General features: G+C 34.3%; 1 protein-coding gene across 1 annotated transcript in view; it reads right to left on the reverse strand.

The window, feature by feature from the left end:
• Positions 1-14,178, reverse strand: part of LOC141332841 (liprin-alpha-2-like) — a 33,133-nt gene extending 18,955 nt beyond the window's left edge. Inside the window, exons 1-4 of the mRNA XM_073837799.1 lie at positions 14,044-14,178; positions 13,858-13,959; positions 7,191-7,355; positions 5,897-5,971 (exon numbers count right to left, since the gene is read on the reverse strand). Of these exons, the coding sequence (XP_073693900.1) occupies positions 5,897-5,971; positions 7,191-7,355; positions 13,858-13,959; positions 14,044-14,178 (477 nt within the window). The remainder of the gene's footprint in view (positions 1-5,896; positions 5,972-7,190; positions 7,356-13,857; positions 13,960-14,043) is intronic.
• Between the last annotated feature and the right edge of the window lie 2,997 nt (positions 14,179-17,175).

The following is a 17,175-nucleotide window of genomic DNA, read 5'->3' on the forward strand; positions in this document are numbered from 1 at the left end:
CCTGTGGTCAGATGAGACCAAAATAGAACTTTTTGGTCTTAACTCCATTCATGTTTGGAGGAAGAAGAATAATGAGTATCATTCCAATAATACCATACCTACAGTGAAGCATGGGGCTGGAAGCATCATGCTCTGGGGGTGTTTTTCTGCACAGGGGACAGGTCGACTGCACTGTATTAAGGAGAGGATGAACGGGGCCATGTATTGTGACATACTGGGCAAAAACCTCCTTCCCTCAGTTAGAGCATTAAAGATGGGTCATGGCTGGGTCTTCCAACATGACAATGACCCAAAGCACACAGCCAGGAAAACCAAGGAGTGGCTCCGTAAGAAGCATATCAAGGTTCCGGAGTGGCCAAGCCAGTCTCCAGACCTAAATCCAATAGAAAATCTTTGGAGGGAGCTGAAACTCTGTGTTGCTCAGCGACAGCCCCAAAACCTGACAGATCTAGAGAAGATCTGTATGGAGGAGTGGGCCAAAAACCCCTCCTGCAGTGTGTACAAACCTGGTGAAGAAGTACAGGAACCGTTTGACCTCTGTAATTGTTAACAAAGGCTTCTGTACCAAATATTAAAAAATTTTAACTCAAGTGATCAAATACTTATTTGACACAGTAATTCACAAATAAATTGTTAAAAAAATCATACAGTGTGATTTCCGGATTTTTATTTTTAGATTCTGTCTCTCACAGTGGAAATGCACCTATGCTGAAAATTGTAGACCCCTCCATGATTTCTAAGTAAGAGAACTTGCAAAATCACAGGGTGATCAAATACTTACTGACCTCACTGTACATGCATAAATAATTAAATAGTTCAAACTCATAACTGTATTATTGGTACCCTACTCTTGCTTGCAATTCCAGAAAAATCTCCCTTTCAAAAATGTACATTACTTGGTGCCACCACAATCAATATACTGTAGATGCTCGATTGTAACACCACGGTGATTTCATATATACTATAATACTCAAATGATTACCAGTGGATCAAATAAAAACTCTGAACTTTTTATACTTTTATACTACACTGACCACCACTCTATCTTACCCTATATGTAAGTTATGAAATGCTGTATATCTAGACCAGCACAAAACTGCCACAGCCCAATAAATGTAAAACTGCAGCGCATTCAAATATAGCAGCAGAAGTTGCTGACCGTGGCCGCTGGCATATGCTCCCTTATAAAATAACCTAGTATTCTTCCAGGAGCATCTCTAAAGCAGGTTATCTGACTGATGAGCACTGTCACACCAACACACATTGTGTTCTCTCCAGGCTAAAGGGCATTGGGAGATTATTCCACACCCACGTCGACACGCTCTGTCCACTGCGAGTTCAGAGAAAGCAGGATAGATGGACGGATATAAGGAAGACATCCGCTTCACTTTGTTTGGTTTATCGCCGCTCGCCACGCATTCCTTTAATGAGGCGGCAATTAAGGGCTTCGCGCTTTTGAAGGCTCAGAAAGGGAATTGTCTGCCATTTTTCGAGGCCTGGAGATCAAACAATCCCGCACCTTCTGACTCGCACAAAGAGCCAGAATATTGAGTCAACTTGCAAATGAAGGTAAATGAGAAGTGGAGGCCCAATGAAAGTGAGCATGTCTGCTTTGATGTTGTTCATTTGGTCTCATCAAAGCAGAACGCGTACAAGCCCGACTGTGCCTGAAACGCTGGTTTGTTTCAAACAGAAGACAACTACTTCACAGAAACCTGATTCATCTCTGTGGCTCAACTGAATGGGTCGTGTAAAACAACATTTTACTCCCTCTAATGCTGAAATATTAACGTGAACTTGAAATTGAGATGGTGCACAGATGAAGCACTCATAATACTGAGATTGCATGAGAGCTAATATAAGTGAAAGATATACTGTAATAAAACCTAGGAATTGAATATTACGCCGATAACTGTTTACAATCTAGTATATCTTCTATACTGCATATGGTTTTTATTTTTTTATATAGTATTTGAAACAATATGTAGTATGCAACAATAAATGTTTCACATATAGCATGCTACACTTTTCACATTAACTAATTACACTGCATTCATTGAACAACAGACAGGATAACAGTTCTGGTACTTTATTGCTTAATTGGTTCATTCATTTTTCTAATGTATCAACAGTTTCCAGTTTCTCCAAGTTGCTTTTAATAAAAGTAATTTTAAATTGTTTAAATTATAGCAGAAAAAATCTAGGTTATATCTAGGTTATATCTATATCTAGGTTGAGTTAAAAAGTCAAAAATTTTAAGAACCATTGTCATTGTGTGTTTTGGTTCTACACGTAATAGGTTGCCTGAGTATTTGTTCACTTCCAGAACAAAAATTTAAAGATAATGTACTCACCCCCTTGTCATCCAAGATGTTTATGTCTTTCTTTCTTCAGTCATAAAGAAATTATGTTTTTTGAGGAAAACATTTCAGGATTTTTCTCCATGTAGTGGAATTCAATGGTGCCCTGAGTTTGAACGTCCAAAATGTAGTTTAAATGCAGCTTCAAATGATCCCAAATGTGCTTGTAAACGATCCCAGCCGAGGAAGAAGTGTCTTATCTAGTGAAGCAATGTTTTTTTTATTTTTTATTATTATAACTTATATACTTTTTAACCTCAAACGCTTGTTTTGTCATCTTGTTTTATCACACAACTTCAAAATTATCCTACATGACTGTTTTACATTTTTAGTTAAGGGTGTTTGATCATCTTTGCATGTTCACTTTACAAACACTGGGTCGGTACTTCTGCAGCGATGTAGGATGATTTTGAAATGAATTTTAAAGTTGAGGGAAAAAATAAGATGGGAGTTTTTCGACCCTAGCAAGAGCAAGACTAGATGAGCGTTTGAGGTTAAAAAGTATATCACTTGTAATTTAAAAAGAATAAATCGTTAAAATTGTTTCGCTAGATAAGACCCGTCTTCCTCAGCTGGGATCGTTCACAACCACATTTGGGATTGTTTAAAGCTGCATTTAAACTGCATTTTGGAAGTTCAAATTCAGGGCACTATAGAAGTCCAGTAAATAGAGAAAAATACTGAAATGTTTACCTCAAAAAACATAATTTATTTACAAATAAAGAAAGAAAGACATGAACATCTTGGATGACAAGGGGGTGAGTACATTATCTGTAAATTTTTGTTCAGAAAGTGAACGTCTCTTTTATGTTTTTTTTTTATTTATTATTATTTAGAGGTAGTTTAAGAAGCATGTCTTATAATTTCAAAGACTGCTCACACAGACAGAACAGATCTTAAATAATTTGCAATAAAGTGCAATGTGACATCTGTGCTTCTCCCGTCTGGAAAAGCACCAGCCACCGCTGTATTCTGAACATTCAACTCTCTCTGCCATTCACTAAGATGTGTACAGTAAATGTCCTTTTATAACATCAATGAACAGTTATTGAAATGCATTAGGTTTTGAATGACTACTAATATTAATAAATAAACATTTTCAGGGAAGTAAACTTGAGCTTCCAAGTTCACTTCCAAAATAAGAATGTCCTGATAATTCACTCACCCTCCATTTCATCCAAGATGTTCATGTCTTTCTTTCTTCAGTCACAAAGAAATGAAGGTTTTTGAGGAAAACATTGCAGGATTTTTCTCCATATAGTGGACTTCTGAGGTTGAAGATCCAAATTGCACTTTCAGTGCAGCTTCAGATAGCTTTACATGATCCCAGCCAAGGAAGAAGGGTTTTGTCTAGTGAAACGATCTGTCATTTTCTTAAAAAACAAAAATGTATATACTTTTTAACACAAATGCTCATCTTGCACTAGCTCTTCAAGCATTACATAATCACGCTGGAAAGGTAAAAAGTAGTTAGCTCTTCGTATATGCACTTCGGTTCAAAAAGGTACAGTGCTTTGCAAAAGTATTCATACCCCTTCATTTTTTTTTCCACATTTTGTTTTGTTGCAGCATTATGTTAAACTGCTTTAAATTCGTTTTTCCCCACATCAATTTACACTCCACACACCATAATAATGACAAAGCAAAAACCAGATTTGCAATTTTACAAATTTATTACAAATAAAACACTGAAATAAGTAAGTACATTGCATAAGTATTCATACCCTTAACTCAGTTCATAGTTGAAGCACCTTTACAGCCTCAAGTCTTTTTGGGTATGATGTGACAAGCTTTGCACATCTGCATTTGGCAATTATCTGCCATTCTTTGCCTCACCTTTTCACCTCTCAAGCTCTGTCAGCTTGGATGGGGGCTGGCAGACATTTTCTAGAGTCCTAGTTGTTCAAATCGTCTTCCATTATGGATAAAGGAGGCTACATGCTTCTGTGAACCTTCAATGCAGCAGATTTTTTTCTGAACTCTTCCCTAGATCATTGCCTTAATGCAAGTCTGTCACTGAGCTCTACAGGCAGTTATCTTGACCTCAGGACTTGGTTTTTGCTCTGATATGCATTTTCAGCTGTTAGACCTTTTCTAAAAGAGGTGTGTGCCTTTCTAAATCATACTCATTCAAGTGAATTTGCCACAGTTTAACTCCACTCGAAGTGTAGTAACATCTAGAAGCAATATGAATGCTCCTGAGCTAAATTTCGAGTGTCCCAGAAAAGGGTATGAATACTTATGCAACGGGATCTTTTCATTTTTTTATTTTTAATACATTTGCACAAATGTTAAAAACCTATTTTTTGCTTTGCCATTATGGAGTAGGGAGTGTAGATTGATGTGGGAAAAAAGTAGTTTAAAATAAGGCAGCAACATAACAAAATGTGAAAAAAAAAGAAAGGGTATGAATAATTTCGCAAGGCACTGTAGGGTGGGGCGAAAAACTCCATCTCATTTTCTCCTACTACTTCAAAGTCGCCCAACGTCATTGTTTTACCTTTTTTCATAAAGGGCGATTGTAAAGGTACTTCAGCCTACGTCATGCATTACCTTTCCAACGTGACTACGTAATGCATGCAAGTTGTGGAAGCAGAGCTAGTGCAAGATAAGCATTTGTGGTTAAAAAGTATATAAATTTAATTTTTTTTTAGAAAGTAACCGATCATTTTGCTAGACAAGTCCCTTATTCCTCGGCTGGGATCGTGTAGAGCCCTTTGAAGCTGCATTGAAACTGCAATTTGGACCTTCAGACTGTTGGCCACCATAGAAGTCCACTATATGGAGAAAAATCCCGGAAGGTTTTCCTCAAAAAACTTAATTTCTGTGCGACTGAAGAAAGAAAGACACGAACATCTTGGATGACATCGTCAGGAAATCATCCAATGTTTATTCTGAAACTGAACTTCTCAATTTAATAGCAGCATCAATTAAAATCCTTCAGTTTTTTAATACACAGAAATAAAACTCATAGCAAGTCTTTTACTTAGTTGACGCACACTCACCTAGTTGACATTGCCGAAATGTAAGTGAAAATGTTCTAATCAATATGTTTGCTGTTGGTTTTGATTTGTGGCGTCTTTAGATGTTTTTACATACAGTATGATTTATTTATTTTCTGTCTTTTAGATAACTGCTTTCACCTCTTCTTTTCTCTCCTCTCCGTCTGTCTTGCTCTTTGATCGGAGGTGGCCCTCTCTCATGACCAGATGAGATCAGATAAGTGTTAATTCAGAAATGCTAACATTATGATACACGGCAGAACTCACAGTGCAGTCAAAATTAGTACACACAATCTCAACATAAAGGTAAAAAAGTTATTTGGCTCTTGTTAAGAACTTTAAAGCTCTTTCAGCTAGAACTGCACCATCTGGACTGCAAGCACTAGAATAAACACATGATAAAATAAACAATGTACTATTTGCTCTGTTGCATTTCACACGAATCAGATCAAGCAAAAACAACACACCACAGCAACAAATAAAAAATGTATAACATGCCTAATGAGTTTATTTAACTTCTTTTTGGTGCCTCACCTCCTGATTGGCTACAGCCAACTCCTCCTCCAAGGCAGAGACCCTCTCTAGTGACACCCGCAATCTTTCTCGTACCTGAACGAAACACAAAAATCCATTATTCACTGTTTAGCAAGGCTGTGCTTTGAGATTGTTTTAGAATTAAATTTAAATTATGGCTGCAAAACAATGCAGAAATGAATGAAGTAGAATTAAATTGAATACAATTGAAAGTGTTCAAATTTATTATGAATGAAGTGGTATTTGCTAAGCATTATATGATATATTTTATGATCAATAAATGAACTGTCCACTGTATACATTTGTTTTTAATGTAAAATAAAAATTTTAAACTTATATAAAAATTTTGTCTTACAACTAATTATATGTCATTGCACAGTTTTGAAATTTCTATAGAGAGGAGAACATGCGAACTGTAAAATAATCTGAATAAAAACACTCTAATCGTTCTCTCTGGTGGCCTGTTTGATCACTGGAATCATTTCTGTGGGTCTGGTCCTCCATCACTGGACAGTCAGTGGTCACTAAAACTTTGGTCTCATAAATCACAAGCAATTTCCTGCCGTCCGTTACCTAACGCCTTATAAATGACACTGTCTGCAGAAGGCCGCAGAATGGATTACAGCTAGATGAACTGCCACACATGGGCTTAATCCATAAATAAAACACCACAGTGGGACAGTGGGTCGTAGTGTTTAATAAATGTACCTTCACCTCACTGTCCAAAAGCCAGAAGAGTAAACTGTTAGATAATATTATTTTGGTTACTAAGATTGATCAGTTGGCCTATATGCATTATATGGGTTAAACATCATTAGGTTTGTGGAACTGTACATTTGTAACCCTGGACTATAAAACCAATCTTAAGTAGCATGGGTATATTTGTAGCAATAGCCAAAAATACATTGTATGGGTCAACATTACCAATTTTTCTTTTATGTCAAAAATTATTAGAATATTAAGATCATGTTCCATGAAGATATTTCGTACATTTCCTACAGTAAATATATCAAATAATACTGTTATTTATTTTTGCACCCTCTAATAGTTGTATCTTAGCCAAATATTCTCATATCCTACTGAACATACATCAATGGAAAGCGTGTTTATTTAGCTTTCAGATGATGTATAAATCTCTATTTCAAAAAATTGACCCTAATGACTGGTTTTGTGGTCCAGGGTCACATTTGATATGTCACGTGTGAATCTAGCAGTTTTTTTTTATCTTTGCAATGCACTCTGAATTCAACAAGAAGAAACAGGAACCTCACCAGTTGTTGATTTGATGGTTTACCTTCTCATCCAGTGCTTTGTGGTGCTCAAAAAGGGACTTAAGGGCTTTGAGGACCTCCACCTCACTGGAGACCCCCGAAGGAGACTGGGCCTGTCGTTTTACAACCGTCATGCGTAGGGAACGTTCGTGCCTCGAAACCAAACACTCCAAATGCTCCAACAGCAGCTGTGAACATAAAAGGAGCCAGTCTCATGACGTTTATCATTACAATCCTCCATCACTATTCGAAGCAGAAGAATTAAACCAAGTATAAGACTGAAACTAAATGTAAAATTAACAAATGAAGATGGAAATTAAATTTAAAACAACTCAATTTATCAACTAATCTAAAGCTAAAACTACAGCTACATATAAAACTAATACTAGTTCTAAAACTAAATCTGAAATCTAAAACAAAATGTAAAGCTTAAATTAAAACTGAAATCAAATCTAAAAGATAAATCCACCCAAAATCTAAATGTAGTAATTGATCTAAAACTGAAACTAAATCTAAAATTAACAACTGAAGATGGAAATTAAATCTAAAACAACTACATTTATCAGCTAATCTAAAGTTAAAACTACAGCTACATATAAAACTCATACTAGTTCTAAAACTAAATCTGAAATCTAAAACAAAATGTAAAGCTTAAATCAAAAATAAAATTAAATCTAAAAGATAAATCCACCCATAATTCAAAATGTAGTAATTGATCTAAAACTGAACCTAAATCTTAACCCACAATTAAAATTGTAAACTAAAAACAAAATGTAAACTAAAACTGAACTTACAACTTAACCCAAAATTTATATTACAACTAAATATAAACCTAAATTCTAAAACTAAAGCTAAATCAAAAACTTAATCTAAAATGTAATAATAAACTAAAGTTAAATATAAAACTAAAGCTTAAGCTAATCTAAAGCTAAAACTACAGCTACATATAAAACTTAATCTAAAATGTAATAATAAACTAAAGTTAAATATAAAACTAAAGCTTAAGCTAATCTAAAGCTAAAACTACAGCTACATATAAAACTAATACTAATTCTAAAACTAAATCTGAAATCTAAAACAAAATGTAAAGCTTAAATCTAAATATAAAACCACTCTAAAACTAAAGCTTAAGCTAAATCTAAAGCTAAAACTACAGCTACATATAAAACTTAATCTAAAATGTAATAATAAACTAAAGTTAAAATGTAAAACTAAAGCTTAAGCTAAATCTAAAGCTAAAACTACAGCTACATATAAAACTAATACTAATTCTAAAACTAAATCTGAAATCTAAAACAAAATGTAAAGCTTAAATCTAAATATAAAACCACACTAAAACTAAAGCTTAAGCTAAATCTAAAGCTAAAACTACAGCTACATATAAAACTTAATCTAAAATGTAATAATAAACTAAAGTTAAAATATAAAACTAAAGCTTAAGCTAAATCTAAAGCTAAAACTACAGCTACATATAAAACTAATACTAGTTCTAAAACTAAATCTGAAATCTAAAACAAAATGTAAAGCTTAAATTAAAACTGAAATCAAATCTAAAAGATAAATCCACCCAAAATCTAAATGTAGTAATTGATCTAAAACTGAAACTAAATCTAAAATTAACAACTGAAGATGGAAATTAAATCTAAAACAACTACATTTATCAGCTAATCTAAAGTTAAAACTACAGCTACATATAAAACTCATACTAGTTCTAAAACTAAATCTGAAATCTAAAACAAAAAGTAAAGCTTAAATCTAAATATAAAACCACTCTAAAACTAAAGCTTAAGCTAAATCTAAAGCTAAAACTACAGCTACATATAAAACTTAATCTAAAATGTAATAATAAACTAAAGTTAAAATATAAAACTAAAGCTTAAGCTAAATCTAAAGCTAAAACTACAGCTACATATAAAACTAATACTAATTCTAAAACTAAATCTGAAATCTAAAACAAAATGTAAAGCTTAAAACAAAATATAAAACCATTCTAAAACTAAGGCTAAATCAAAAACGTAATTTAAAATGTAATAATAAACTAAAGCTAACTATAAAACTAAAGCTTAAGCTAAATCTAAAGCTAAAACTACAGCTACATATAAAACCAATACTAATATTAATTCTAAAACTAAATCTGAAATCTAAAACAAAATGTAAAGCTTAAATCTAGATATAAAACCATTCGAAAACTAAAGCTTAAGCTAAATCTAAATCTGAAATCTAAAACAAAATATAAAACCATTCTAAAACTAAGGCAAAATCAAAAACCTAATATAAAATGTAATAATAAACTAAAGTTAAATATAAAACCTAAGCTTAAGATAAATCTAAAGACAAAGTTAAAACATACATTGATCTAAATCTAATTTATAAATAAACAAAACTACAGCTAAATATAAATCTAATACTAAAACTACATTAAAAGCTGAAAGTAAAACTTAATCTAAAACTGAATTTAAAGTCTCATACTGCAACATAAGGTCAGTTTTTTCGTTATGTCGCTAAACCCTCAAGGACATTCTTCACTTGAAAATTAATGGCATGTGCTTAACACACCATTTTGTCTTTTCTCATTTTACAAGGGAACCCTTTCAGATGGATAACAACATTACACACAAGAAAAGCCATTACATTACTTGAAACAATAAAGCAGACACAACAAATTGAAACCCCCTGGACCCGGCACAAAGGAGATTATGTTAATGTGGTTACTCTCTGCTCTGGTACATGGCATAAAAAATCAATTCGGCCCCAAAGTCCCAAGGACACCGTGGAGAGAGAGAGAGAACCGTCTGGCTTTAGATGAGCAAAGTGGACATAGATTACTATGGATGGAGAGACCAAAGAAAAGGTGCTTATGTTGTTTTGAAATACACTTGCTCAGTAAACCTGCTTAGAATGATGCTGAATTGCATCTCAAGCCGGATGCAGAATATCCCTACTCGATATCTCTGACTAATTGCGAGGATAAAAATGTTATTTATTTCGCAAGTGTACGATTATCAACAGAGAGAAATATTAAACCTTTGTCTCTGTAAATTTATACTACACATGTTACATTATCATATAATTAGGAACTTTGATTAATTAACGCATTGTATTTGTTTAAAAGTGACCATACAACACCCTGGGTGCCATGTTGATGTGCAATCAAACACCCACAAAAAAACTAAATATGAAACTAATAAAGATTAAAAGTAAAAACTAGCTAAATCTAAAGAACAACAAACGAATGCTAAAACTATCTAAATTAAATCTAAAATAAGTACTTAAATACTAAAACTACATTTAAACTTAAATAAAAAAAAAATACTAAAACTAAATCCATAAACCAAATCTAAAATGAGTACTTAATCAAAAACTAAAACTAAATTAAAAACTTAAATAAAAGTAGCTAATACTAAAAATAAACCCATCAAGTAAATAAAACTGAAAAAGAATACTTAACCAAAAACTAAAGCTAAATTTAAAACTTAAATAAAAGTAATTATTAGCAAAACTAAACTCAATGAAATCTAAAATTAATACTTAATCAAAAACTAAAACTAAATTTAAACCTTTAAGTAACTAATACTTAAACTAAACCTATAAACTAAATGAAATCTAAAATTAATATTAAATCAACAACTAAAACTAAATTTAAAACATAAATAAACGTAACTTATACTAAAACCTTTAAACTTAAATAAATTTAATATAATACTTAATCAAAAACTAAACCCAAAATTTAAAACCCAACAAAAAGACCTAAGGTAAAACTAAACCCTTAAACTAAATGAAATCTAACATTAATACTTAATCAAAAACTACAACTAAATTTAATACCTAAATAAAAATAACTAATAACTAACTAATACTACAACTAAACCCTTAAACGAAATAAAATTTAACATTAATACCTGATCAAAAACTAAAACTACATTTAAAACTTAAACAAAAATAACAAATACTACAGCTAAACCCTTAAAGTAAATCAAATCTAAAATTAATACCTAATCAAAAACTAAAGCTAATTTTAAAACGTAAATAAATGTAATTAATACTAAAACTAAAACCCTTAAACTAAATGAAATCTGCAAGTAATACTTGTCAAAACAAACTAAACTAAAGCTAATTTTAAAACTTTCACTAATACTACAACTAAACCCTTAAACTAAATAAAATTTTACATTAATACCTAATCAAAAAATAAAACTAAATTTAAAAATGCAATAAAAATGGCTAATACTAGTATTAAATATACAATACTTAATCAAAAACTAAAACTAAATGTAAAACTTAAACAAAAAATGATAAATCTAAACTATTAAACTAAATGAAATCTACAATTTACACTTATTCAAAAACTGAAACTAAATTTAAAACTTAAGCAAAAATTATGAATCTAAACCCTTAAACTAAATTAAATCTAACATCAATACTTAACCAAAAACTAAAACTAAATTTAAAACTTAAAGTATTACTTTAAGTTTTAAACTTTATACTAAAACTAACTTTATACTAAAACTAAACCCTTTAACTAAGCTTACGCTAAACTAACACTTAGTCTAAAAATAATTATAAAACTAAAATGCTACCTACAACTAAAGCTAAAACTAGATATAAAACTAAATATAAACCTCAAATTAACCTTAAGCATAAGTTAATACTGATACTAATCCAAAAATAAAGTTAAAGCTAAAGCTAAAACTAGAATAAATGCAAAATAAAAACAATAGCTAAAAGAATGTGGTTGTTTATTTCTGCGAAATTCCGATTTTCCAAGTAGGGAGTTCAACTTCGAGTGGAGTCACCAAACAGCTAGTTGGAAATTCAGAGTTTTCCAGTGAAATGTAAAGCAGCATTAGGGCTGCAGCAGCACATGTACCTGCCTGAGGGCTGTACTGGCAGTACTGTAGCATTGCTGCTCTAGAGACCTATAGAGAAGCTGACCTTTCTATTTCTGCTCAGTTCCTTGCTCTCTCATTCATAACCCTCGGTCTGTGCCAGCCTCTGTCTTTCCCAGCGCCAGCTCAGCACTAAAACAACCCCTATAGCCGGATAATGCAGGTTAGGTTTCTCTCTCTCCCTCTGCGTGTGTCTGTTTTGGTGGATCAGATTCACACTGGTGCCGTCAGTAGACACAGCCATTAGCTAATACATGCATCTCAGAATTGATCTTAAATCAATATATGTACAGTAACATTGTGTCATTTTACTTGAGAAGGCATCCTGTGTAAAAGTACATTGCATCAACCTGCCTCATTTTTTTCTGTTAAAGGGATAGTTCATCTAAAAATGAAAATTCTGTCATTAATTACTCACTCTCATGGTGTTCCAAACCCATAAGTCCTTCGTTCATCTTCAGAACACAAATTAAGGTATTTTTGATGAAATCCAAGAGCTTTCTGACCCTGCATAGGCAGCAATGCAACTGACGTTCAAGGCCCAGAAAGGTAGTAAGGACATCATTAAAATAGTCTTAAAATATCTTAATTTGTGTAGAATTATGGGTTTGGAATGACATGAGAGTAAGTAATTAATGACAGAATTCATTTTTGGGTGGACTATCCCTTTAATATTGCATTTTCATGACCTCATGACCTCATCTCCCCTTACTTACTTCACTTACTAAGTTTTATTTTCTTTCTTTGTCCTTGATTCTGACTGTTTGACAGCATTTGATATTGTATGACCACAAGCACACCAACTATTTTTTCCACTTTATAAAGAAAAGTTTATTAGTAAAGATATTAAAACCACTTTTAAAACTTTTATGGAATGTTTATGGTACCCAAACTGGGACGCAGTCTCAAAATGATTAAGATATGACCTTTTCCATAATGACTGATGCACTGCAGAGTCTCTCTAGACCAGCTTCGGGTTAAATACTTCACTCGCGGTCACATTAGCTGTTCCCTGTGTAAGATTAGAAACTCTGCTTGAAATGCTGCTCCCAGAGTCTGTTGCTAATCGCACTCGACCTCTCCTCTTTTCCATTCCACTACACCCCCTTATCCCCCTCGATCTATGCTTCCCTCTGGTTTTTAATACCCTCCGATATCCTCAATTCCATAATTGACTCTTCAAACGTTTGGCTGTGGCTAAGCAACGTTAGTAATTAATTGAATTGCAGCGTGGAGGCTGGCACGCCGGCCTGCATTAGCACGGTGACTCAGGCTGGCACTTAGGGGTGCAGGAAAAGAATTGAGGTGAAAATGAAGCAGAAGATGTGAGAATGACTACTTTCTTGTGAAACAGAAGTGATAGCCAGAGTGCTGTGTCTTGTCAGACGTTTTGGCAGCTTCTCTGCATTCAATGCAAATGCTTGGTGACAATTTTATTGAAAAACGCCAGCCTGTTATCTTGACTTACAGGGAATTATGATCTCACCGCTACAAGGATAAAGATATCGCTCAACTGACAAAGTCCCAATGAAAGGTGGTGCATGGCATATCAAAGTAAGAATGTTGTGACTCTAAAGCAAGCATCTCAACAGACTCTGGTTTCAGTTCATTAAAACCAGTTTGGAGCAAGCACAAACATCCTGGCTCCGACAAAACTTTAGGAATTTGATGCACGAGTCATTGGGTGGGCATCTGTTAAATAATTGGCTTTTTTATAAGCAAGTACAACTTTCCAAAATGGTTGACAGTTGAGGAACACAATCTGTTCTTTGAAGTGCCTAGAAGACACAGTGTGCGAACTCACTCTGGTGTTGTTCCTCTCGGCCTTCAGCTCTGAAATCTCCTCCTCCTTCTCCAGCAGCTGTTCCCTGCAGGCGTTCAACTCTTTCGTCAGGGCGGCAAACTCCTGCAACACACCAAACAGACATTTTAACGTCACATGCACTGACTAAAGAAATGAGGGTTTGCTAAAGGACAATGTCAAGCACACCTGAAACATCTGGAAACTTCTAGGCAAGTGTGAGATTAGAGTAGGTTGGAGATAAACTCTGCAGGACATTGACCCTCCCATAGCAGGAGCAGGATCAGACATGAGTTGAGGAGCACCAAGAAAGCTGCTGCTCATGGTTAAACTTTTACTACGGGTAGCCAACCCTGCTTCTTAAGGGCTACCATCACAAAGAGTTTAGCTCCAACTCTAATCAAACACACCTGAACCAGCTAATCAAAGCATTTGGAATTACATGAAAATAACAAGAAGCTGTCTTGCTGTCGTGTTCAAACTGAAGTTTGCAGGACGGTAGTCATCCAGGAGGTAGGGGCGCCATTATTTTCGGTGACATGGTTGCACTCAGTGAGCTACTAGCACTACCTGTTGCTATTTTTACTGCAGCACAACTCAAAATACACAACCTGGAAAAGGAAATACTGTTATGATGACCACAGCTACTGAAAGACCTTACAGGTGGTGATGAATATAAGCGTAGGCCTAAACCAAAAGCTGTTTCATCGATTTTTTCCCACAAGAAGTCTAAATGCTGCCGGATATCAAACAAAATTTATGCTAAAAAACTTCATCAGTGGCTGCAGCATCATGACAAGCATTGGCAAGTTTATATCTTGCCTGGATGACATCTAACATTTCTTGTTTTTGCCATTCATAAGCTCTTTGAATAGCTATGGTCTACTAAAAGCCTCAAAGGCATCAGGGCTAAAGCCAAGAGAACAAAGATGCAGGTCTTTAAAAAATGATTTATTTGTCCACAGGCATCTTTCCATTCTTTTCTCGTCTTCCTATCGCTAGGAAAGCAGTAAAAACTTACATCGCTTCTCTTGTTCCCCTTTGACGGAAAATTACAACCAAAAGTTGCACAATGTGGCATCGTATCAGTATTTTATTTTACTGTGTTGTGGTAATAATAGAAACAGGTAGCGCCAGTAGCTCACCGAGTGCAGCCAGTTCACATCATCGAAAAAATGGTTCCCCCCCATAGTCCAAAATATGTATAAAACGTAAATCTTTTATAGGTTTAATAGGATATTTCAGTATATTAAGCCACACAAGTCTTGATAGCTGGGTTCCCTTTATTTTTTTATGACCCAGAAATTTCCAGCAAATGCCACGACTGCCACGAGGGAAATGACAACAATGTGGAATTTTTCACATCTGGGAAAGCAAAATCCCACATGAGTGAAAGGTACAGATTCAATGTACTTGTGGTAATCTGAATTCGGGGCCACTAAGAGGATTTCAGGAATGGTGGAAACGGGGACGGGAATTGAATAGGGCCTGTATATGGAGTATGACGTAAGTGGTGATGCAATTGTTTTTACATGGTACATTTAGGTGCCCCAATAAGCAAATGTGAAGAACAATACAGATTGAAGTCACCCTGCAACCCTATAACCTCAACTACAACTTTGGTAACAGTTTAAAAAAAGCACAATGAATCATCCCAGGGACAGGCAAAAGTAAAAAAAAGGAACATGAATCATCCCAAAGCACACTTGAGTAAAAATTATACCATTATGAACTGTTTAGGTTTGAATAAAATATGACATTAAGTGACAACCAATTTTATAGCAACAGTACCCCCAACCTTCCTTCTCTGAGCTATTACTATTTGTAGCAATAGTAAAAAAAAATACATTGTATGGGTCAAAATTATCGATTTTTTTAATGCCAAAAATCATTAGGATATTAAGTAATTATTATTATAATTAAGATATTTGGTAATTTTCCTACCATAAATATATCAAAACTTAATTTTTGATTAGTAATATGCATTGCTAAGAACTTCATTTGGACAACTTTAAAGGTGATTTTCTTAATATTTAGATTTTTTGGCACCCTTAGATTTCAGATTTTCAAATAGAATATCTTGGTCATATCCTAACAAACCATACATCGATGGGAAGCTTATTTATTCATCTTTCAGATGATGTACATATCTCATCGCAATGGATACGATGGAGGGGGTGCAGCCAGAATATAAAGGGAACTTTACAACTATATGACGGTTGATTGATGGCAAGGATCAGAGGTCTTATTTAAATTGCCAAGAGTTGAAATCTCTACAGCGGACACCTCGATTGATAAACATGAACTTGGTGGACGATGACAAGCCCACCATACAGGAGAGATTGGGATCATGCAAAGGTAGATGTCTAGGACAATAACTCACTGGGGTATTGATCTAAGCTTGTCCTCTGCTGCAATACTCCTCTGAATATAGAAGGATAATTCAACAGGGCTCAATCCAGCTGGCCATCAAAGACCCCAGTAGAAGCCTTGTGGTAGCTGGCAAGGTTAACTCATGGTATGAGATGTACTATATGTACCTTAACTCAATGCTGTGATGATATTGATTAACATGGTGTTAATGTAAGACAGACAAGAACATACTGTACAGTATATGTGTGTGAGCAAAGTTGTATCCAGGCTTTATGTAGCTGTTCAAAGGGGATTTGCTTGAGGCAATCTTCAAAGTACAAATACAACAAGATCTCAGAGTTTTCATCTTGGGAAGCTTTAAGATTCATCACTGTGAACATACACGCACCAGCGCACACATAGAAAAACACTGTCTAACAGCGAACCCAGCTCTACATGGGCTGGAATTACGATCAGTTATGATCAAAACTCCCCTCTCTAGCAGCTCTGCCTCTGAAACAAACCTCCCTGAAGTGTTTTGTGGAGTCAAAGGTCAGCGTTCCAAGATCAAACCAAATCACTGTGTGGGGATCCTATACGCTGCCCTTAGGTGGTAAATGTGGGGTGGGTAAAGCATTGGCTCAACATCTGACAGTCTCATTAGTGTGTGAAGGTCCCTCCAGTGAGAAAAAGGTGAGCACAAACATTTTCATCCCACATCTCACAGAGCTTAATAATTGAGAATCTACCATATTACTGGTGCTGTATAAAATCAAGACTAAATACAAGCTTTTCTCACTTCATAAATCATTTTAAATCCTTGGGTAACTCAATCCAGGATTATCTAGGGGTATATGTTTCACACTGGTTACATTTTACTCTCTATACCAATACCAAGTTGTTTACCAGGGTCAATTCCATGCCAAGGTTTAAAGGGAATAACAGGTATGAAGACTTCTATGACTTAAT

Source organism: Garra rufa, chromosome 4 (assembly GCF_049309525.1).
Source record: "Garra rufa chromosome 4, GarRuf1.0, whole genome shotgun sequence".
NCBI classification, from domain to species: domain Eukaryota; kingdom Metazoa; phylum Chordata; class Actinopteri; order Cypriniformes; family Cyprinidae; genus Garra; species Garra rufa.